Source organism: Brachyistius frenatus, unplaced genomic scaffold (genome assembly GCF_029030835.1).
Source record: "Brachyistius frenatus isolate BFR_SWC_R1_liver_20210118 unplaced genomic scaffold, ASM2903083v1 Contig_86, whole genome shotgun sequence".
Lineage (NCBI taxonomy): Eukaryota > Metazoa > Chordata > Actinopteri > Embiotocidae > Brachyistius > Brachyistius frenatus.
Genome location: NW_027210685.1, coordinates 692,844 through 717,613, shown reverse-complemented (window position 1 = coordinate 717,613; position 24,770 = coordinate 692,844). Strand labels below are relative to the sequence as shown.

Sequence of the window (24,770 nt, the reverse complement as noted above, 5' to 3'; positions counted from 1 at the left end):
CAGTGATGGGTTTTATGTTTTTGTTTTGAGACATAATAGGTGTCAGAGTGTGTTTTCATGTGTGTTTGGAAATGCATTTGTCTGTTTGGTAGCAGGTCACAGATACACATTTCGAGCATGACTCAACATTTACTAAACATTTAGCAGTGGATCATTATTCAGGCTCAATAACTTGCTGAAGTTCAGTGTTTATTGCATTTATTGCGCATTACCCATTGAACGCCTTCACGCAATGTTGCTATACAGTCTATAGTTTATTTTCCCAAAAGGGGCTGACCTCGAGACATTTTTACAAAAAAACATCAAAGTCTTTTTTAGCTCTCACAAACGTAACTCGCCAATGATTGTTTGAATTCCTTAAAATGGTGTTCATAATTGAACGCGTAAAGACCGAGCTCATTATTTTACTCTTTATTTACTTATTGAATTGCACGTCGTTTGAAAAGCCGACGTGCACGAGCGCCTGGAAGCAGAAGCCGGCAGCAGCCTGTCAATCATCGGTCACCTGACTCCAACTCGGAGTCACGTGACCGGTATTCCATCCTCGCCATTTTGCAATGTGGGAGAGAGAGAGAGAGAGAGAGAGAGCTACTTTCTTTTTTTTTTTATGGCTAACGAATAAAACAAAGCAGTTTTATGCGTTGAGGACAAAGAGCGTCGAGCCTTTCCGTGTCAGTGAGTATATTTCCACTTAAATACAACCGCGCGCTCCTCCGTCACTCATTAACCCCGAAGACAACTCCGATGTCCTTGTATAGTGATGCGGCGGGACACTCGCGTGTCTGTCTCTCTGGGTGTCCGAAGCTAGCTGCGCAGCTAGCAGAGCGCCCTGCTGCTTTGTGCTTCATGTGGTCTCCGGACATGACGACGTGTCTTCGGCTCACGTTAGACCGACACCTCAGCAAGGAGGCTCCTCGGTCGGAGGCTGTGTGACGTCAGTCTTCAGGGGACTGTCGGTGGACGCAATATTTTTAGACCCTGACCTAACAGGTGCTCATCTGAGACATGATGGGGTCCACGGGGAGACCGGACTCGTGTCGGTCACGTTTAACCGGACGGACATCCGCCTCGATGGACCACAGCACAGCAGAGACGAGTTGAAGCTCTGTTAGTTGTTTGTTTGTTTGTTTGTGGGAAACATTTCTACGTCTTAGTGACGCTACAGTTTCGTCAGTAAAGAAGTCCAATGTTGTGGTTGTCCCTTCCCCAAAATATGTATCCTGCATGTTTTGATGTGGTCTCCCAGAAGCAGAAGTGGGAGAAAGAGGAAGATCAGTTGTGGTCAGAAAGTGAGAAAGAGGAAAGTGATGGATGCGAGGAGATGAAGGGAATTCCACCATGTTGACTCCGAGATAAGTTTGTAAACAAATGCACATGGTGCTCCTGTTATCAGCTGTGTGTTGACCAGTGGAGACTGGGTTCATCCTGATGACCCCCTCCATTGGACCCCGGTCCAACAGAGCGGTGAAGACTATGGGGAATATGTATTTTGGGCCGCAAGTCAAATTACAATTTCAACAAATGTATATCATGTAGTTTTCTATCGGACATAGAATGGGAACTGCAGTGTCATTATGAATATTGTTGTGAGTATTTTTTTGTTCAGTAATACAACATGTTCAGTAACAAGTATACGTGATTTTAAAGGGACTCTAACTCATTGTAGTACTTTTTTTTTTTACCACTGCAGAAAAAAAGTTGCTGTTTAATAGCATTATTAACTTTTATTTAAAAATACAGAAATATTTCAAATTCAGTGCCGGAAACGCACACACGTACTCGGACTGTCCCAACATCACATTTCCGTTGTACGATCGCGGCCCAAAGATTTCCCTCTAACAATATCTGTAGATGTTTGGAGAGGAAAAAAAAAAAAATCAAATTCCTGTTTATTTGTTGCATGTTTTTGGGTAAATGAGTTTGTGAGTGTGAAGGAGATCAGTGCTTTAGCGAGGGCTCCGTCCTCACGTCCACTAACCGTGTCTGCTTTTATTTTCTAATCCATGTACCGAAACACCTTCAGCTGACCTGAATCCCCGGCTCCGCCGAACAAATGACCGGGACAGAGAAAACACCGTGGAGCCGACTCCTTACGGGGGCTTGTTGGCTTAAATGCCACGGTGTGCCACGTGGCACCAAGCGGACCCACTACTCACGTCTTTGTTTTCTGCTGTCTGCCAGGTCATGGAGGAGATCGGCGGCGCAGCTGTACTCGTCACGCACTCCTCCGCGGCCTCCTCCTCCTCCCCCGCGCCTTCGGCGCCGGGATCCCAAACCCCGCACGGCCTGGAGGAGGACGCCTCTCCGAGTTTTCAGCGGAAACAAGCTGATCATTCTCTTATCCAGGTCATCCAGAAGCTCAGCAAGATCGTGGAGAAGCGGCCGCAGCGGCGCTTCGCGTCGGGGGGACAGAAAAGAGTCCTGCAGCCGGCGTCCTCGACGGGCGGAGACGGAGGCGAGGAGGCGTCGAGGGGCAGCCGCCAAGGCTCTCCTCATAAGAAAATGAAGAGGAGCGCTACGGGGGAGGCCGTCGCCGACGCCGACACGCTCCCCTCGCCCGTGTCGGGCGACAGCAACAACAACAGCATCGCCTCCGCGGTAACGGAGGTCGACGGCGACCCCGACGGCGACCGCAAGCGCACGGTGACGTGCTACCAGTGCAGCCTGTGCCCGTATCTCTCCCAAACACTGTCCCTGCTGAAGGAGCACCTGAAGCAGCACAACGAGCAGCACAGCGACCTCATCCTCATGTGCTCCGAGTGCCACTTCACCTCCAGAGACCAGAGGCAGCTGGAGGCGCACGTCAGGCTGCACTTTGACAACCGGGGCGACCTGACGAGGGGCTCCGCTCATTTGGACACGTTCAGCGAGGGGAAGGGGGGGGTCCTCCGAAAGCAGGACGAGGACTGGACCGGGGACCGTTGCGGTACCGGGCCCGAAACGATGAAAAGCTCAGCGGACGGCTCCGAGGAGCTCCCGCAGAAGAAGAAATGGTACAGCTACGAGGAGTACGGTTTGTACCGCTGCCTGATCTGCAGCTACGTGTGCAGCCAGCAGCGAATGCTCAAGACGCACGCCTGGAAGCACGCCGGCCTCGTCGACTGCTCGTACCCCATCTTCGAGGATGAGGACGAGGGCTCCGCCAGGAGAGAGGCCCAAACTGTTGCGAGCAATGCGGCGACCAGAGAGGAAATAGTTGTCCTTTCCCCAGTTCTTCAAGAGAAAAGCCTGCAAAAGCTCCCCGCTGCCTTCAAGCTCCAGCTCTGCATGCCCGTGGCTGTCGAGAACAAACAGGACGCGGTGCATCTCCCCGTTTCTAGTCTCAAAGAAAGCCCAAAAACAGAAGAGGAAGAGGGGGAAAGTGCGTACCCCATCAAAGACCTGACCTCCGAGGAGCCCGCGGTGGAGGTGCAGGTGACGTCGGAGGCCGAGGCGGAGGTGGAGATCGACGGTCGCCACGACGGCGACTCCGTCACGGACAGCTTGCTGTCGTCGGCTCAGAAGATCATCAACAGCGGTCCCAACAGCGCGGGTCACATCAACGTGATCGTGGAACGCCTTCCCTCCGCCGAGGACTCCGTCATGGCGTCCAACCCGCTCCTCCTCGGCCCAGACGTGGACAGGGACGAGAGTTTACTGGACGCGAAAAAGGAAGAGCCGGAGGAGGTGGTGATCAGCGGCGGTCCCGGCAACACCACCGACAGCCGGCCGCCGGGAGCTGATATTAAACCCTCCGTCACTAAAAGCAGCGACTCTCCGAGGGATGAGAACATCCCGCCGGCCGGTCGCAAGAGGACTCATTCCGAATCCCTGCGCCTGCACTCGCTGGCTGCGGAGGCCTTGGTGGCGATGCCCATGAGGACGCCCGAGCTGCCCGGCTCCAGCGCCAAGTTCAGCCTGAAGACCGTCACGACGCAGGCGCAGAGCCCGCACGTGGGCCAGAAGCTTTTTGAGGTGACGACGGCGGGACAGAGGGCCTCCGATGTCGGGACAGCAGCGGCGCTATTAGACCTGGAGCTTCACGGCGACGGCGGCGAAGAGCATTTAGGGCCTCTGGGCCTCGGGGAGGAAGACGAGGAGGGCCCCGCCGCCAAGGCCGGCATCAGCCTTTCACTGCTCACCGTCATCGAAAGACTCCGAGAGCGCTCGGACCAGAACGCCTCGGACGAAGACATCCTGAAGGAGCTTCAGGACAACGCGCAGTTCCAGCACGGCGCCGTAGCCGGAGTGGTCACGGGGAGCGGAGCGGGGGGCTACGTGTGCGGCATCCCGGGGACGGACGGGGCGGCGGGCTCCGCTGACGGCGGGCTGGTGGATTACATCGCCGGCAGCGACAGGCCGTACCGCTGCCGCCTGTGCCGATACAGCAGCGGCAACAAGGGCTACATCAAACAGCACCTGCGGGTGCACCGGCAGAGGGAGCCGTACCAGTGTCCCATCTGTGAGCACATCGCCTCCGACAGCCAGGACCTGGAAAACCACATGATCAACCACTGCAAGACCAGGATGTACCAGTGCAAACAGTGCCCGGACGCCTTCCACTACAAGGTGAGGAGACGTCTCCGTCGCTTCGCTGCATTTGTAAAGTGTAACCCGGACGTTCCCGTGTTCCAAAATATGAACCGTGAAACGGCCTCCGAGGTTTTCATCATGTCAGAATGGGCAGGAACGGGACCGTCCCAGGACCACGTGGGCAATTTCTCTATCATATCGATATTGGGATATTAGATTAGATTTAGGATATCTAAATACTGTGATATGGCGTAAGTGTTGTTGTTGTTTTTCTGTTTTTAAAGGTGCAGTCTGTAAAAAGCTTGTAACAGCACCGTGTACATTATGGGCTGATAAAGAATCCCTTCAGCGTGCAGGCGGTCCGCCGGCAACGAGTCTGTTTGACCACCAAAGATTTCTTTCCCTGAGCGCAGCGTATTTATTGATTACATTTTTTTTAAACCGTTTCAAATGTTCCTGCTGCGTTTCTTCCAACACCGTCAGCGTGACGAGGAGCCCGCAGTTTTTGTTGCGCTCAGCGTTTTCGCCTTTTTGCCGTTCGCACAGAGTTTCAAAACGTTTTAACTAAGTGGGTAAAACGCCGCATTCGTCACTGTCACTTTTTAACCAGCCGTCCAAACACGGCGAAGGAGGGGCGGGACAAATGTCTCAAAAGACCCGTGGTCTTCTTTTGAAATGAAAGGTCCGCCTTTACGCTGCACCTCCTGAGCGCTCCCAGCCGGGCGTCCATTTTTCGATCGGAAGCAAAGCTTCGGTGGAAACTCTGAGATGGACGTTGGAGGAGGCGGTTCGGCCGCCGGGGAAGTTGGCCTCAGTTTGAGGACGCAGGCAAAAAGTTCAAACTGAGAGAGTTTCTAATTACGAAGGGTGGAAGCTGGCCGCGTGCTGTAATGTCTCCGTACTAATATGATATAATTACATCTAATATCTACGTAATAATATGATATAATTACATCTAATATATACGTAATAATATGATATAATTACATCTAATATATACGTAATAATATGATATAATTACATCTAATATATACGTAATAATATGATATAATTACATCTAATAGCTACGTACTAATATGATATAATTACATCTAATAGCTACGTACTAATATGATATAATTACATCTGATATCTACGTACTAATATGATATAATTACATCTAATATATACGTAATAATATGATATAATTACATCTGATATCTACGTAATAATATGATATAATTACATCTAATAGCTACGTACTAATATGATATAATTACATCTAATATCTGCGTACTAATATGATCTAATTACATCTGATATCTACGTAATAATATGATGTAATTACATCTGATATCTACGTAACAATATGATGTAATTACATCTAATATCTACGTACAAATGTGATATAATTACATCTAATACCTACGTACTAATATGATATATCTTACATCTATATAATTACATCTGTATCTAATATGATATAATTACATCTGATATCTACGTAACAATATGATGTAATTACATCTAATATCTACGTACAAATGTGATATAATTACATCTAATACCTACGTACTAATATGATATAATTACATCTAATATCTGCGTACTAATATGATATAATTACATCTGATATCTACGTAACAATATGATGTAATTACATCTGATATCTACGTAACAATATGATGTAATTACATCTAATATCTACGTACTAATATGATATAATTACATCTAATATATACGTAATAATATGATATAATTACATCTGATATCTACGTACTAATATGATATAATTACATCTAATATCTACGTACTAATATGATATAATTACATCTGATATCTACGTACTAACATGATATAATTACATCTGATATCTACGTACTAACATGATATAATTACATCTAATATCTACGTAATAACATGATATAATTACATCTAATACCTACGTACTAATATGATATAATTACATCTAATATCTGCGTACTAATATGATATAATTACATCTGATATCTACGTAATAATATGATGTAATTACATCTGATATCTACGTAACAATATGATGTAATTACATCTAATATCTACGTACTAATGTGATATAATTACATCTGATATCTACGTACTAATATGATATAGTTACATCTAATATCTACGTAATAACATGATATAATTACATATATCTACGTACTGATATGCTATAATTACATCTGATATCTACGTAATAACATGATATAATTACATCTGATATCTACGTAATATGATATAATTACATCTAATATCTATGTAATAACATGCTATAATTACATCTAATATCTAAGTACTAATATGCTATAATTACATCTACTATCTATGTAATAACATGATATAATTACATCGGATATCTACGTAATATGATATAATTACATCTAATATCTATGTACTAATATGATATAATTACATCTAATATCTATGTAATAACATGATATAATTACATCTAATATCTATGTAATAACATGCTATAATTACATCTGATATCTACGTAATAACATGATATAATTACATCTGATATCTATGTAATAACATGATATAATTACATCTGATATCTATGTAATAACATGATATAATTACATCTGATATCTCCGCCCGAGGAGGCGTTACTGAATTAGAAGGGCGAGTACGCCGACGATCACTGCGAGCTGTTCATGAATGTGTTTCTTTTTGTTCCGACCCCTCACCGCCCGTTGTAGAGTCAGTTACGGAGTCACGAACGAGAGCACCACCGCTCGAGCGGCGACGCTTCGGCAGCGCTGACGGCCGTCACCGAGACCGCGGCCACGACGGAAGAACCCGAGCGGCCACCGGACGAAGGTACGGCGGCCTCAGGACGCCCTCTCTCTCTCTCTCTCTCTCTCTCTCTCCTCCTTCCAGCGCCGGCAATCAAGGAAGTCCAAAATGTCTTTTGTCTCGTCCTCTCTTCCAGATTGCGGCACGCAGAAGACGTACAAGTGTGACGTTTGCAACTACACCAGCTCTACGTACGTCGGCGTGAGGAACCACCGGCGGATCCACAACTCCGACAAGCCCTACCGGTGAGTTCTCCTTAGACCACATAGAAATAGGGCTCAGGAAAGGAGACATTTACACCAGTTGCTTTCTGTTTCTTTTGTAGGAGTTATTGATAAAACAACAAATGTAAATGACGCACTTCGAGCAACAAAGTCCTGATTTTGTATTTCCTGTGTTTTTAAGTATTTACAAAATAAGACTCAAATGTTCATGTTCAAAACCTCCATCTAAAAAGATAAATGAGTCCTGTCACTCCCGGATTCTTTGTATGTTGCCAATAAAAAATAAGAGGAAAAACAAAGAGTGCAGAACTTACAGAAACTGTTTTAATAATACAGAACCAGCGATCAGACATCAGCTCTTCATTCGAGTCGTTCACGCGCCGCTATTTTTTAATCAGATTCTAATCTGGAGAATTAAACCACGTTGAATTATTGAAGCTACATGAACATAACACATTATTTATCAACTGCAAATGCTTCAGAAGTCGTTGAGTCAGTTTGTGGAATCATTTCATTTCCATTGTGTCCGTTCAGCGCGTGTTTGTTTGACTGATGAGCAGAACTGAATGCAGCGATCCGTTTCAAACACGTTTGCTTATTAAAGTTCTACTTTTCATTCAGAGAAAAGTTGATTCTGAACATGAATACGCTTTTTTTTTTTTTTTTTCTTTAAGAGACGTGTATCAGTTAAAAGAAAATGAATTATCATTATTAGGTGCTAAAATGTCACTGGAGGTAGTTCACTGATACCGGTGATGAATATTTCTTTTGTTTTGAAATATTCCTAAAATATGTCTTTGTGCACTGGAGTAGGAACACAGTAAACTGTTGTTCTTGTTATAGTGTTCATGGTCAGTCAAGTCTGACACGATGGCAGCTAGACTGGATGTGTTTGATATGTTTGCAGTCACACTGTTCGAGGTATTTGCAGGAATTGCAGTAGGTTTTTTTTTATTATTTTTTTTATGATAAATTGATTGAACGCCTCTCATCCGTCACAAAGTGAATATAAACTTCACAGTCTCGGATGCTATTTATTTTGCATGCATTATTCTGCCTCAACACCATTTTTATGAGCTTTGCATTATTCATGTAAAGACCCACAATCCCGAGATTAGAAGCAAAATTGAAGTTTGAAGGTTGTGGGTAACGGCCGTAAGGGAGAAGAACAGGTTTATTAGGTTGTTGTTTTTTTTAAATTATTTGTTCAGTGTCCTGTGAGGTCGCGTCGGTGGCCGGCGAGTGTTTCAATTTGACTTTTCGGTTCCTGTTTTGATGCACGGGGAAACGAACGAAACCGTTCGCACTCGTTCCCACACAAGTCCTGCCGCTTTAAAATGTCCATGAACGACACTCGCAATTTCCGATCGGTCCATTAGATGGCAGTAAAGGGCAGGTGATGCTCAGGCGTGATCTCACAGTCACACCTCGTCTCCCGTCCAATGTGCAGTTCTCGGGTCTACGTCGGTGTTCTGCTCTCGTCCTCGTGCTTTCGTGAGGACGGATGACATTTTGCTTGAAATGAAATTAGAGCTGCGGCAGGAATTCCAAAGAAAATCCAATTATTCCGTTTTAGGCAAAAAAAAAAGAAAAGAAGCGGTCCTTTCGGGTGTCCAGCTTCCATCACACTTGACATCCGTGTCTGCTCACGTACAACAACGTATCTCGTTTAATACACGTTTACAGTGCGGTGATGCTAAAAGAAGTGTTTGCATCAGAAGTACAGTTTGAACATGTCTGCTGTTTGGTGTCGCCGCTTCAGCGATGCGGTCTCAAGACGCGCGACAGCGTTTCACCCAAAGTGTGCCGCGGCGTTGAAAGTTTCAGCTGTTCTGTCCCCGTGCCTCGTCTTTGGCGATAGTACTGGTCGGACAGTAACGCCGTCTCCGGCGTCGCCTGCAGATGTGGACGGCGTAGCGACGAGGCCGAGGAGGCACTCGCAATACTTTAGGGTTTCTTTTTTGGTGCTGTGAGAGAAAAAAACACAAAAAAAACCCGCATCAGCATTCATTTCACAGAGCTTATGCAGAACACAACACGCTCTCACCGTAGACTTGACCTTGTGATTATCGCAGCCAGTCGGTGTTTGCGCACATCTCGATCTGCCCTCTGACATCGGACCGAAGACCACCGCAGGAACACGGGGCGCAGCGGGCCGGGAACCATTTTAAACCCCTTTTTCGACTCGACTCACCTTTGGCGCGAGGTACTTTTCCGCGTTTGTTTTTTCGCTGCACTGGAGGCACGAAACCTCGTCTTCAACCCGACACGCACGCGCCGAATCCTTTCACATGCAACCAAACGCCGGCTCAGTTGACTGTGGGGGTGGGGGGTGGGGGTGGGGGTCGACGAATATGAGAAAACACCACCGCTAACAGCTCGGCGAGCCGGTAACGGAGGGTTGGTGGAAGACGTCCCGTGTCGAACACGCCGTGCTGTAATGAGTGCGACGACTCGGACCGATCGGTGGTCTGCGGTGTTTTTGGGCTGAGCTCCCTTTGAACCTCCACGGAGGTGATATCAAAACTAGTACCACGGGTACTATCCACAACTTTTACACAATGGGAAACTAAAGAGAAGTAGTTCCTGGGCCTAAAGGTTCCGGGAACTTAAAGGACCTTAAGTGGAGACTCGGCCTACAGCATAAAACCGTTCTGTTCTTCTTCCTCGTTAAGGCTTCGTTTTTTATACCGCGTTTAATGACACTAAACCATTTTACAGTTTGCATTGAGAAGCATATTCACCATTATTATTATTATTATTGTGCTGCGTTTCATGTTCAGGGCGGAATTATTATGTTCTGTGTCATTAATACTTTAATCTGTTGAAGCTACAGACGGTTAGTTCAGTTTAGAATAACAATTTAAAACGGGGCGGGGGGGAGAGGAGGGGGGGGGACTACTCGACTGGCTGCAACGTAAAATAACAAAATCAGCATTTTGATTTTTGGAATGAACATGTTGTATGTTTAGACTGAAAACCCGATGTGTGTAAATGACAGTTGGACGTTTCACGGAGGACTGCGTGTTTCATGCGTGCCTGTTTCTGTTCAGGCAGCAGTAGATGGACGCTTAGCGCCACCTGCTGTTGTGATTGGATAATTATTCAGGAAAAACAATCTTCAGCACGATCATCATGGTGGAAAGATTGTGCCAAAAGTTGCGTTATATTTTGTCTTTGTCGGGTATCCGTTTTTGCACAGACACGATGTGTTTGTTTTGAAAGCATGATGTATTCCAGACATATTGTATATTTGTTTGATGGGTCCATTTTGTATTCGCAAAACCAAATACGTTTGTTCGTCCGCGGTGTTTTGGGGTTTTATGCCAACAACACCGTTTGTTTGTGAATTGCCGGACTTCAGTGGAACATGTTTGGTTTTGGCAGGAAGTGAGCTCCCGGTCAGCCTCTCAGGGAACCTTGTACAGGGCAGTGAAAAAGACAAAGTGCTGCGAAGTAGAAAACGTTGGGATTTGTTCTTTGTCTCGAAGTGTCAACTTCCCCCGTTTGGCTGTAAATCTTTTCCATCCCTGCAGGCTACGAGTGGAAAGAAGCAGCTCTTTGACCTCCGAATGCATCTCATTAAACTGGACGCTCTGTCTCCGTGTTTCCTCACATCTCGTCCTCGTACCCCCACCCTCCCCCCTCCTCCTCCCCCCACCAGGTGTTGTAGCTGCGACTTCGCCACCACCAACATGAACAGTTTGAAGAGTCACATGAAGAAGCACCCGCAGGAACACCAGGCCGTGCAGCTGCTGGAGCAGTACAGGTGAGAAACACCAAACACTGAGAGGAACGCTCTCCATGACAACCGGACGTCTGAGGTGAGGATGAAGAGCTGCATCTCTCTCTGATGTGTGTGTGTGTGTGTGTGTGTGTGTGTGTGTGTGTGTGTGTGTGTGTGTGTGTGTGTGTGTGTGTGTGTGTGTGTGTGTGTGTGGTGCTAACAGCCCGGTGATTACCGAGAGGAGAAGGAGAATAGAAGCCCCACACTTGGTTCGGTATCTTCAACCCTGATTGAGACACTGATTGCTGAACACTCGTCATCAGCACCATCGTGGTCTGAACGCATGTTTCCATATCGTAAAACGTGGCGCCGACAATGCTGATCTTTGTGTCTTCAACGGGCGCCGAAGTTATGTAGCACGGCACTTTCACAACACACGTGAGAGTTCTTCAGAACCGGAGCAGCAGAGGACGAGATATTTCTACTTTTAGGTCACTTTCACACCTTTTGTGTTTTACGCAGAAATAACCGTTTTTGAGCATTCGAGCCCGACAACCGTTTATTTGAATTATATGAACCTTGAAGAAGAGTGGAGAGATAGTGAGCGAGTGACCGCACAGATACCAGAGTTGTGGCTGTCATTATAAAATATTTTTGAAATTCTGTGACTGTCGGTGCCAACTCTGATCTCAAAGTAAAACATAAATCAGCTAGGATGGCATTCAGAGAGCGCAGACCTCCACCGAGGCCAGTAGTTCCCTCTTTTATCATGTGAAACTGCAACCACATCACATTTCTGGCTGTATTTCCGTTTGTGTGGATGTCACAATAGTTCCAGTTTAAGTGCTGCGCGACGCCTGCTGCCGTGTTCTACCCGAGACTGTGACGTGGAGCGTTCCTATTACGGGACGGCTTGTTTTTTCATTACGGAGCTTTATTGCTATATGCTGAATATTGGTATCAACTTGGTACAAAGTACGGACCGGCAACTACGGTTCGCTCCACGGACTGTAGATAAAAGTGTCTGAAATGAGTCCGATGCAGAAGTGTCTGAAGCTGCGATAGCACAGAGTGCAACTGACAAAAAGCCTCCAGCTCCATAAACTCCTATTCAACCTCAATAATAACATTAGGAGAAGTCAAAAAGTTTTCCCACAAGTTACCAAGGTTTTGTTAACTAAAGTCCTTCCTTCTTTATTTGTTTTTCTGGCCGTCCATCTGAAAATAATCAGAATTATTTATAAGAATTATTTAGAAAATCACCCTTGAAAAGCTGTTTTTGGATGCGTGTCTTTTTGATCGGTGGGCGGGACGTAGTATCGTTGTGTTTCCAATCAAATGTGCCCCCCCCCCCCCCCCGTGCGTCCTCTCCTCCCCCCCGCTCGTCCAAATATGGTCACTTCCTGCTCCAAACCGCTCCGAACTAGAAAGATGTTGACAGCCAAAGTCTGAACTGGAGGCTTCATAACAGCCGTTCACAAACCGACGGGTGACTCACTGCTGGCTGACACTTCGTTCACTTACTTTTGAATGAAGTGCTAAAATACCCGGAGTGTGACACAAGCGTATCATATGCAGGAGCTGCTGTAACTCAATTTCAAGTAATAATTCTTTCACACATGAAGAACATGGATCTGGGAATAGTCGTTCGCTGTGACACAGTTCGGTGGACAAATGAACACGTCAGAGTTTGTTTGACTCGTGTTGTCAAAAGGAGCTGCTTGAGGGAATTAATAATTCATATTTTTTTCTTTAATTTCCTGATTACGCTTTGATCAGTCGAGCATGAAGCAAAACAATACAAACAGCACTAATGATTTTTGTCAGATATGAAAGGCTATGAAATAACATGGATGTACGTCATATTCCACTTTTGAAAGCTCCATCAAACCACCTGTCAACTGTAGAAAGGTTTTCTTTTTCTCTGAAAAGAAGTATCCAGAATAAACAGCTCAGAAGTATAAAGAGAAAGTGGATCATTAAACGGGCTAAAGTCAAGTCAAGTATATTTATATTACACATTTCATATGACGGGAAAACGGTGTGCTTTAAAATGAAATGCAAAATAAACAAAAACAAATTAGGCAAAGCTGACATGATAAAAGCATATGAGATTAGAAGATATTACAGTAGAAGGAAATAAGACGGGGAGGTTTTTATTATAAACAACAATAACACTGGTTTTGAAATAGGAGTTGTATCCGTTATTGACATCCTTGAAACAACCCATTTTTGAAAAAGATGTGATTTTATTCTCCTTTTAAAAAGAAGATGTTGTCGTAGCAGGTGTTGGTTCACGTGGTGGAGACTTCCACAAAGTAGCAGCGGTGACCGAAGGCCCCCATACTGCCAGCAGTTAACTCCAGGTGTAGCGAGGTGACCTTTTGCGTAATGATTTCAGCGATCTGTCCTGCGTGGACTCGGGGAGCTAAAGTCTTCCATAGATTTAAAATCAAAGAGAAGTGTTTCCAAATCGATCCTTCGCTTCGCCGGGAGCCAAAACAGGAGCGACGCGCTCAAAGCTCCGGCTTCTCGTCAATACTCCGGCTGCAGCATCCTGAGTGAGCTGCAGCTTATTTCTAAGCTGCTTCTGACAGTCCGGCAAAAAGTGCATCACGGTGATCTAGTCGACTAGAAATGAAAACGCCTGAAGCGGCCTCACGCCGTCCGACGGCGTCACGGCGCGTCTCACTTTCTAATACACATCCGAGACGATGGAAGGCAGCGTTGGAGTCACCGGATAAGTGATTCTGGAAGTTGAGCTCAGCGTCCCAAACAACATCCAACTTTTTACTGACAGGGCAGTGGAGAGAAAGCTGCCTCGGGAACCCGCCGAAGGGACCACGGGTTGAACCTCGTCCAGCTGCGACGACGTGTTGGCCGACCAGTGTTTGACATCAGCAACACACCGGATGATGTCATTCACCGGGTTACTCAACGGACACGCGTAACCGTGCCATCGCCTCACACCAACGGGTGATTTTACTTCAGCTCGGGGTTGTTTTTATGAAGAACCGTTTCGTCGTCGGCTTTTATGAGGAACGTGCGCTTGACTTCTTCATCCTTTGTGACATTTGCAGCTGAAAGCATTTGAATAAGTCTCAAACCCATGATCCATAATTCTTTTAATTTGACAAATGACTTCAGCAGTTTGCTGCAAATCCTATTTCCTCTCCACTTTTTTTTTTTTTTGGTCTCCATCTCTGAAGCTCAGTGCCCCCCCCCCCTTCCCTTCCCTTCCCCCCGTGGAGTGTTGAGTCAGGATGATAGAAAGTAGGAGAAGGATTAGTGGAACCTCAGTACACATATTAAATCAACTCCGACTTGATACCCCCCTCCCCCCGCCCTCCCTTTGTAGGCTCTTAGAGGGCTTATATATCCGCTGTCTCACGGTTCCTCTCCTCTCTTGCAGGTGCTCTCTGTGTGGCTACGTGTGCAGTCATCCCCCGTCGCTTAAGTCGCACATGTGGAAGCACGCGGGAGACCAGAACTACAACTACGAGCAGGTTAACAAAGCCATTAACGAGGCCATCTCCCAGAGCAGCCGGTAAGCAGACCAGGCGCACGGAGATCAGGGTTTCACTTTTTCTCTCCGGTTGCATTCTGCGTTTTGAACGCGTTCGCGCCGACAAGGATTTCGAACTGCAGCTCGAGCCGCGTCACGCAGTCTAGAAATTCAAAGGTGACCTGTGGCGCTGTTTTTTGGAAACAAAGAAGTCGTGTTAATATTCAGTGTTGCTCACAGAAACACATTATGTATCCTGAAGGCCTAACTAACGTCTTAAATGCCTTTTCTGTCCCGGTGAAATATTTGTAAAGCCTTTTAAATGCCATCTACATTATTCACATTAATGTAGCTGCAAAGAAGCTACAGATTGTAAATCGTAAATGAGCCTCACGTCTTCAACTCGGTAGATCTTTACTGTCAGCGCAGTTTCAAGGTGGACGAGTTTCACCAGTTCAGAATCTGACCAGCTGTGAAATATGATTCCTCACCACGTCTCCCTTCTGTTCTGAGTTATAGTGTCAGACAAAGGCCAGAAAAGAGGTTTTGATCTCTCCGTTAAGCTGACCTTTGCCCTTTTGCATATAAAATGAGCTCACTTCATCATATTATCCTGTCCGATAGTTGTGTGAAATGTTGTCATAATTAGCACGTGAATTAAATGAGTTGTGGCCACAAGCGTGTTTTCTTTGGTCAGAAGGACCTTTGATCTCCATCTTTGAGTCCAAGTGAACATTTGTGCCAAAGTTGAAGAAATATTATCAAATCCCTCCGGAGAAATCATGTTTACAAAAATGGGACGACATAAGGTCGCAGTGACTTTGACCTTCTGACCCGCAAAAGTAGTTCATCTTTGGGACAAATGAAATGTTTGTGCCAAATTTGGAAAAAGAAATGTATATCCTCAAGATGTTCTGTTGACTCTAAAGCCGATTTGATAGAACTAATACAAATGACCTGGATATTATTCTTCAGTTTGGAGTTTTTAAAGAGTATTCAGCCTATCGTAGGGAGAATGGATCATTGGCAGCACTTCATGCACGCATCCAAATGTCATTTAAGCAAGCAGAAGTTTCCCTCCGACTCAGCAGTTGAATCATCTTCTCCTTCTTCTGTCCTCCGTCTCCCTCAGAGCTCCTCAGAAGTTGTCGGCGGTGCTGGAGTCGGCGGCCGAGCGTCCGGCGGCCGAGCGTCCGGCGGCGGCCCCGCGCTCCAAGGACAAAGCCCGGGGCCCGGCGGAGCCTCCGCCGACTCCCGCGTCGGCTGCAAAAGCCGGTCCGCCTGCCGACATCTCGGCGGGCCTCCCCACGCCTCCCAGAGACGCTGCACAGTGGCCCGGCGACGCCCCGAGCCCCCCGGGCAAGGACCCCGCCCACCTCCAGCCTCTGCCCCAGAGCCAGGCGCGCTCGGGCCAGATCCCCGTCCCGGGCCCCGCCATGGAGTACTGCGTGCTCCTGTTCTGCTGCTGCATCTGCGGCTTCGAGTCCACCAGTAAAGAGCGGCTGATGGAGCACATGAAGGAGCACGAGGGAGACATCATCAGCATCATCCTCAACAAGGAGCAGCAGCAGCAGCAAGCGGGAGCCCAGCCGAGCCTCCAAACAGCAGAGTGAGACCCCCCATCCCCCGCCCCGTCCCCCCTCGTCCCTCTCCTTATAACAACACTCACCCTGTGCTTCTACAGATCTGCCCACACACGTATTTCATCCTGATTCTTTACCTCAAGGAGGCTGTCGAGGATATTGAGCTGCAGCCGCTTCACATGGACTGCAGGCTCGGTAGATGATGTCGTGGCTCTGCGCTTGCTGAGGGAAGCATTTTCCTCAGTGGTTTGTCCTTTGAAAGGAATGTTTAAAAACACGGAGCAATGAAATAAGCCCTTAATATTTGTGTCAAATAATTTCACGTTAAAGAGACACAGAATGTGTCCGTAGGGAAGCGATGACGATTTCACGTGACGAGCTCAGACCCAAGTTTCATTACACAGGGAGAAGAAGTACATACCTCACAAAACCGCACAATCCCTCAGCAGAAACCGAGATAGATTTGCATATTTTCCAGTCTCATTCATATAATATTGACTATAAGGCAGCTCTTTTATTGCTACTGTAATATTTAATGTATTTAATCCGACACAGTCGATGCTCTAGCCTAGTAAAGGAGGTACATGTGCAAACTCACCAATGCCTAAAGGCATGTATCACAGCTTGAATATCAGTTCATATTTATCCCTTTATTTTTATGCATGTTAGTTTCTGCAAGTTTAAAGAGGAAGATCTTTTCCTGTTTTTGTTGTTTCTATGAGTGACTTGTAATTTTACTTGTTGAATCGTTTGTAAAGTAGGTTCCTCGGAGGAGGAGGAAGTGATGGTTCTCCGAGGAGGAGGAGGAGGAGGGGGAAGTTGATCGGAGCAGGGTATGAATCGGCTGACCGAGGTGTTGGTTTAACGCATGTCGACAAAAGGAATGACAAAAAGGGAAGTTGGCGTGTGCGTAGAGCTTTTCTGATATTTGAACGGTGCCTCGATATTTGAAAGCAGGAGCGTCTTCTATTGAATGAGACGGTTACCACGTGGGATTGTGGTGCGAGGCTCACTTCAAGAGTTCTTCTTCAAGGGTAGAGTGCGTTTTTTTGTTTTGTTTTTATAGCCCATGTTGTACATAATCACGTTTGTTTTTTTTTATATAATAACCTTTTCCACTTTTATGTCAGTGTTTTTGAAAAGTCCAATTTTCTAGTGTCAAATGAAACGATGCCTGAAATAAGAAGACGTGGATGTGAAAATAAAGTTTGTGAGGGGACACGTTTTTGAGGCTTTTTTCCGTTTTGGTACGTCGTGTCTCCGACACTTGATCGGCTGGAAGCAGGAGTTAAATATAATCACACTCAACTCGGCTCTAGAGTAACGATGAGAAAATGGAAACTTTGATCAACGGAGTCACGGAACGTCCTGCTGTCTGAAAGTTATTTTTCACAGGAAATCAATGCCAGCATTTGTCGGAAACGAGAAATTGAACCCGAGTATCTTATCTGAGCCTGAAAACATGCGGGAGAAATACCTGGATGTAACTCCTTCACACTCACTGCTCAATCAGGAGGCAGGAATCAGTCGAAGCCCCGTGTGCCCCGGCTACATGCCTCCCTTTTTGAACCCAGCAAATGGTGCAGAACGGGGGGGGGGGGAGGGGGGCAGCTGTGCCTGCAGGTAGCCGTTTCTATTTCGTACGTGCTCCTCCTTCCAACAACCTTCCCTATTGATAGCAAGCGGAGGTTGAAGGCCGCGAGGGAGGCGATGTGCTCCCACATGGCACAAACAATCCAGACCCATCTGCTGACTGGGAGAGAGGAGAGTCAAACTGCCGGGTCACTGAGCACCACCCGCCGAGGTGTCCTACAACCGAGCCGAAACCTCCGTGTTCGGAGCTGGAAATGACCAAGAGGCAAGTCATTAGCGGGACCCAGACGGGGGAGGGGGGCGCTGCTCCGAGGCTTTCTTCTGCGAGCGTCTGGAGCCGGTCAGTCAGCGCTCGGGTGGATGTCCGGGCCAAAGGGAGAATTTGTCTGTATTGGCATGTAAAGGACCCGGTCAGGTCCAGCCAGAGGTGCCTGCCGAATGCGGAGGAGTGAAGAGACGTGGAGGCGAGCGCCGGCCGTTTCACGGTCCTCCACGAGCGGCCGTGTTGTGTCCAGGCAGAGCTGCTGGCACGGCGCCGGTCAGACACACCCGGGCTCACGGGGGGAGATCTGAACGGGGGGAGATCTGAGCGGGGGGAGATCTGAACGGGGGGAGATCTGAACGGGGGGAGATCTGAACGGGGGGAGATCTGAGCGGGGGGAGATCTGAACGGGGGGAGATCTGAACGGGGGGAGATCTGAGCGGGGGGAGATCTGAACGGGGGGAGATCTGAACGGGGGGAGATCTGAACGGGGGGAGATCTGAACGGGGAGATCTGAGCGCGAGCAGCAGGCGGGTTGTGTTTTGACACCGCGAGGCCTCCACCTCCTGATTGGACAGCGAGCGCGTGGATGTGTAAGGGTGCTCGGTGAAGTCCATCAGTGAGTGTAAGCTGAAGGAGTTATCGGCCCCGTTGTGACTGGAGTCGCCCAGCACGTTTTAAAAACGACCAATATGTATCGCACTTTCATGTTAACTCATGTTAAACTATCGGTGCCATTCATTCAGGACACAAAGTAAAAAAAAAAAAGTTTTTTTTTAAAAACGGCGTTGTGTACCGGAGAGCCTTAGAGGAGTCCAAAAAAACTCAAGGTCACGTCAGAAAATGAAAATAAGCAGAAACTGAACCGAAGATGGAGCTCGTTCTTTGAAAGCGAGCGTTCGGTTACAAGGTCGCGACCCATCTAATGTATCACATATGACGCAATGTCGTGCTAATCCATCAGTATGACCCCTCTTTCTTTCATCCACGCAGACTGAGGAAATTAAGATTAATGTCATGTTCATAATTCATCCCAGATGCACACACACACACACACACACACACACACACACCCCTTACATAACAGCTTGGAAATGTGTGCAGCGTGTGTGTGTGTGCAGCGTACTGGATAAAACTAAATTAAATCTCTATCTTGAAGACCTGTTAGCAGCCTGGAGGTCTCATTATCATAGCAGATCATTATTGTCTGACTTTTCATTTACAATTCTACGTGGCAGGATTAAAGATGATGCTGATGTGAGAATTTGACAAAATAAAAGTGGGAATTCACTGTCACTCCTCTTTGATGCCTTTAAATGAGTAGTGGGAGTTTTAAAGACCGGATCAAACACACACACACACACACACACACACACACACACACACACACACACACACACACACACACACACACCCTTCATCTCGTAATTATTCAACTCCTAAAATGAATAAATGGACACGGCTTTAAAAGATAATTCTGCTTTGTTGGATTTAATTCTCATGCTTTTTGCTCCCATTCCTTTGGGCTAGGAACATCCCACTGACCAGAATCATTTCTAACATGGTTCTCAGAATAACATGAGGAGAGCTTTCACTTCAAAAATATTGAACACGTCATTCTCTCAGATGAATGTGAGAGCCCCCGTCTGAAACTATTCTGGGCATTTGTTGTGCCTCCACTTCCTTATTGCGGAGACAGGCTAACATTACTGTTCTCCACCCATTTACCATCGAATCTAAAATTTCTCCCCATATTGTTTTTTTTTTTATCATTGTTTTTTTTCCAGATGGAAATGCTCAGACCTTCAGGCTGAACAAAGTTTGTTTGTCACCTCGTCTGATTGTGTTTAAATGCCACGACAAGACCAAACCCGTCAATGAGTCCCCTGGCCGCTACGTACGCCTGTGAAAACACACGGGACGAAGTAAAAGTCGCTCAAACAAAGGCACAAACAGTGGGTTTGTGGAGGACGGTGTTTCAGCTGTGCATTCATTCGCGTTTGCCGCGTTAGTGAGTGTGAACGACGTGAGGCTGCAGCGTTTGTTCCCGGTGATACGGAGGTGGTCCTAGAGTGTCACAGAGCAACGTCGGGCTGTCTTTCTTATTTCACAAGAGTTGAGGACATTAACACGAATCAAATATTGTATGTCCTCATTGGGAATAGCACAATTACCTGCCACCTCTTAATAAATGATGCTTTTCATTGTTCAGATTGTTCAGCAAGCCAAGCGCTGCAGACACAGGAAAAAAGCTCAACAAGTCGTCCCGTAACCGTATACTGAGCTGCGAGTACAAAATAGCTCATGATGTCACCGAAGGTCCAAAAATGTTTCGATCGTTCATTCATTTATTTTTGTTCTGAAATGTACCAGAACTGCTGATATATCAACTTGCAATCAAAATCCGTTTGTATGTGAATTCCCGTTAAATTGAGATCAGCTGGAGAAAAGTTTCTTGCTCGTTCCCGTGGTGACGAATGCATGTAGGTCAAGTGGGATTTTGCAGGCAGCGTTGCAGTCTATCCCATTCGGTGTCACAAATTGCAAAAAGTGTGTCAGCACATGAAAGCAAGTGTGTGTTTACCAGTGTCGCAGCATGCAGATCTTCTCTGTTCACTCCCGTCACATTTCAGATTTAATTTACACACAAATAGAACCATTCATCTGTGCCATATTGATATTCATAACGATGACCTCTTCCTGTCAAAGATACAATTGTCTTTTGTTTTAGTTTGTTGTGCCTTTTGCTTTAATGTGTTCATTTATGCTGAGTTTTGGCCTCACTGCCAAAATGTCAGTCACATTTCAAAATGTTTTGATTTGGGGATCAAATAATGTGTTGGTGATATGAAGCGGAAGCAGAAGTCTTGCGACAGTACTGGGTACGATCAGGTAAATGTGTTTTTCATACAGGCAAATCCACATTTACAACAAACCAAGTGTGAAAAGTCTTTTTATGTATTACTAGCCGGAGTTTAAACACTTGGTAATGTATTTTAAAGGGTGTTCATACTTCAGAACCTCACAACTGACTTTTTTATAATATAAAATCTATATTTTTAATGATCTTGTTAAAAAAGATTTAGAGAAAAAAAAATGGAATTGTTGGTTGAATTTTGGGTCTTTTCTTCTTTGCTACCGGTCTGTTTAAGGAAACTTCTAGTTTTAAGTTAAACACGGCAGCATTCAAACCAAATGAGGTGGAGGAACATGTATATTCTGATTCGTGCATCTTGTGCTCACATTCAGTTTTGTACTGGAGGTTTAACATGAAATTGTCTCCGACAGTAATGTGACATTTGCTTTGTGTTTATTTATTTCTAGAACATCATAGGCAGTTTTATGTTACTTGTATTTTTGGTAATAAAATGGAGAAATAAATGAATAAGAATGATTTCTCACTTCTCGCCCTCGGTCATGTTTGTGGGATTATTGACTGTTCAGAAGCTTCACTTAAAATGTTACACAGTGAAATGAAGGAAAATCTGAACGCGAAATACACATTTAATTATATATAATTCAGCAGATATTTTTTTTTTTTTTTTTTTTACGTCTTTTGAATAGAAACAGCTTTGTTTCGATTTGGAGACGTAAAATATAATGTGTCACCAATTCCTACAACTGAATTTAAAGTTGAAGTGAAGAAAGGAGTTGAGTGCAAGTCATAAATTGAGCTGATGTATAAACTGATAGAAAAGTGTCGTCTCTAAGCGTAAGCACTTAACGCAGGAAGACGATAAATGAAAGAATGGATCAGATTTGTCATTTAACACGAAGCCCTGAAACGGCAGTTAAAGTAAAAAGTGGCTGAAATATCTGGTTTTAAATCTTGTGGATGCAACTCTTCATGTGTCTGGCTGCTGGTGATGAACAGGGTTTCCTGCACCTCCCAGCTGGCAGAAGTAACACCAACAGCAGTTAACCAACACGGGCGGAGGATGAAAAAAATACAACAACAGTGAGTATTAAAAAAACAACAACAAGAGCAGAACAATCCTTTCCCCGTCACTGCCAGTTGACTCGCAATATGTGGATCAGTTAAGGTAGGTTGAGTCAAGCTGCAGCTGAGTCAGGGATTCACGGGTTCTGGAAAGTATTCAAAAACGTTTCCCGTATTTCCTGAAATTTCTCACCGAGAAGTTGGAGTGAACGTCTAATTTTCGGTACTTTGAAGCAAAGTAAACGAGGCAGCGCTCCCTCCACCTGATCAGGACGGGTACGAAGGACAAAGTCTCCTGTGACCCCAAACAAAGAAACCAGAGGGTTGGATTTCAACTCAACATTTGTTATCTGCCCAATATTTGTTAAGGCTAGGACATGACCGGTACACAGCAAGTTCACCTCTTTGGAATAAACTCCCTCTGAGTTCAAATCAGCTCTTTTTGCTTGTACATGCGAGACCGTCGAATTCACTCTCGAGCAGAGTGAAAGGAACTCTTTTCTTGGAGTTGATTTTGAACCCTTTTCAGGAGTTGGACCTTGAATTCTGGGAGTGAAAACTCAACTCCCATGAAGAGCAATTTTGACTTTAACCTCCAGTTGATTGTGATCACTTAAAAGTGTGCATCCTTTGACATTCATGGAGTTTAAATTCCATCACACTATAAAGGTTTTAGGTGCAACAAGATGACACATTCTTCATGACTTTATATTCAACAATTGTATGCAGTGTGATTCTATGCAGTGTGCAGCAGTTAATGCTGCATGACAACTATGTGACAAGTCACAAACTAACCAAAGTATAACTTAGACTGTGATTGTTATATGTTACGTTCCTACCTTGTACACTTATGGTTTTGAATGATAGCCCCTTTATATCTATCATCATGTCTTCATTGAAATATTAATAAACAGCATGTTTTAACAAAACTCAATATTAATTTCAGCCCATCACTTCGATTTCATTTAGTTGCTTTATTCTCAAAATAAATAACTAGGGCATCCTGGGAAATGCTAATACGACAACAAAGCTGTGCAGTAAACACCGGGAGTCGTGTTGAATCGTGCTCCTCGACACTCAGTGAATGAACCCCAGAATATTACCCCACCGGAGAGTAACTCTGAACACAAGCTGGAGTCTAACTTAGAAAATAAACTCCCCAAATCAAACTCTTTGTTTAACTCCACCATATTTCTGTGTGCATATAAACAAAGGGAGCTTCTGCACTTCCATTTGTCACAGTGGAGATAAACCTCAAGATATATGCGAGATAGTTCAACTTTTGAGATGTGAGCCGTGTGTCCCACTTTGAACTGAAATAAGCATTTGTGTTACACTTTAGAATGAGAAATGAGATCAAATACAGTCCCCCCCCCCCCCCCCTCCGGACATTACACATATTGATGAGTGACTGAACAAGCCTGCCAGGCAGAGGGTCATGTACCCATTGGTTTATAATCCATATACACAAACTCACCTTGTTCTTCGCCTGCTCCATCCCAGCCCTGGAGAAAGACACGTGTTTCAGCAGGACATGCAGGCAGCTTGGTCTTCGCCTGGCAGAGACACCCGAGTTTTTTTTTGTGTTTTGTTTTTAAAGGTTTGGGTTGAGTGGAAATGTATGGTAAAGTTTTATTTTTTTATTTTTTTATCATGCAGGACATTACAGTATTATTCTGAGCACATCACCTCGAATTGAGTCAATAAAATGTGAAAGACGTGAAGTGCTCTTGACCTGCACTGCTTGCACGTGGAATCATGTTATAAAACTGTCTTGTGTAAGTACAGCGTGTAAAATACGTTTTTATTTTTATTTTATTTCTGTACACGTTACCACAGCGATGAGAATAGGTTTTGGCTTTAAACAATGCTTTGCTTTTCGCTTGAATTTCTTTGAAAATAATAAAGAGAAAACCTTGTTAGACTATTATGCTGGGCTTTTCATAAGGTTAACATTTAATTAGATCTGTTGGACACAGAGAAAGGAATTCAACTGGAATTAAAGGGGAGCTTTTATTAACTTCTGGAAAACTAGTTAGAAATCAATTGAGGCACACTCACTGTACAACTTCTACTTAATTCAAAGAAAAAACAAATCTCCCTCTCCGTGCAGCGACGAGCCTCCCATTACTTCAGACACACACACACACACACACACACACACACACACACACACACACACACACACACACACACACACACACACACACACACACACACAAACATACACCACACCCACATGCACATCTCCTTTTGAAGAAAAAAAAAAATCAGTCTCTGTAATCCCTTTCGCTTCTACGTGAAATCCTGACTGCACAAGCAGGACACAAAGTCACCCCGCTCTATTCATTTCTTTACAGGATCAAGTTTTCTACCTAAACCTTTTAAGGGCCCACCATGAAAGTGGAGATCAAGGCAAAAAAAAAAGAAAGAAAGAAAGAAATGAGGCGAAGAAATAAACGAGGCAGGAGACACAGCCAGGAGTTGGAGATACTCTGGAATCAATGCAAGTAACTCTCACACCAGGCTGCTTTTCAACTTGTTTAATAGTTAATTCTCAGTTTTCTTTGCTCTATGAACCTTGTTTTGTGTTCCAGCGAGAAAAAAAGGAAGAAGATTTTCAAT

At 45.3% G+C, this 24,770-nt stretch overlaps 1 protein-coding gene across 2 annotated transcripts; it reads left to right on the top strand.

Annotated features, from left to right (window-relative positions):
* Positions 1–587: 587 nt before the first annotated feature.
* On the top strand, positions 588–18,499 carry znf507 (zinc finger protein 507). Of its 2 annotated transcripts, XM_069709835.1 has the most exons (7): positions 588–675; positions 2,182–4,548; positions 7,215–7,335; positions 7,448–7,556; positions 11,200–11,304; positions 14,675–14,809; positions 15,900–18,499. In XM_069709835.1, exons 2-7 carry the CDS (start codon positions 2,185–2,187, stop codon positions 16,378–16,380), a joined length of 3,315 nt encoding a protein of 1,104 aa, XP_069565936.1. In that variant the 5' UTR covers positions 588–675; positions 2,182–2,184; the 3' UTR covers positions 16,381–18,499. The 2 variants fall into 2 exon arrangements, with proteins under 2 accessions (XP_069565936.1, XP_069565935.1); XM_069709834.1 differs by lacking the exon at positions 588–675 and having other exon boundaries at positions 2,040–4,548.
* Positions 18,500–24,770: the final 6,271 nt, after the last annotated feature.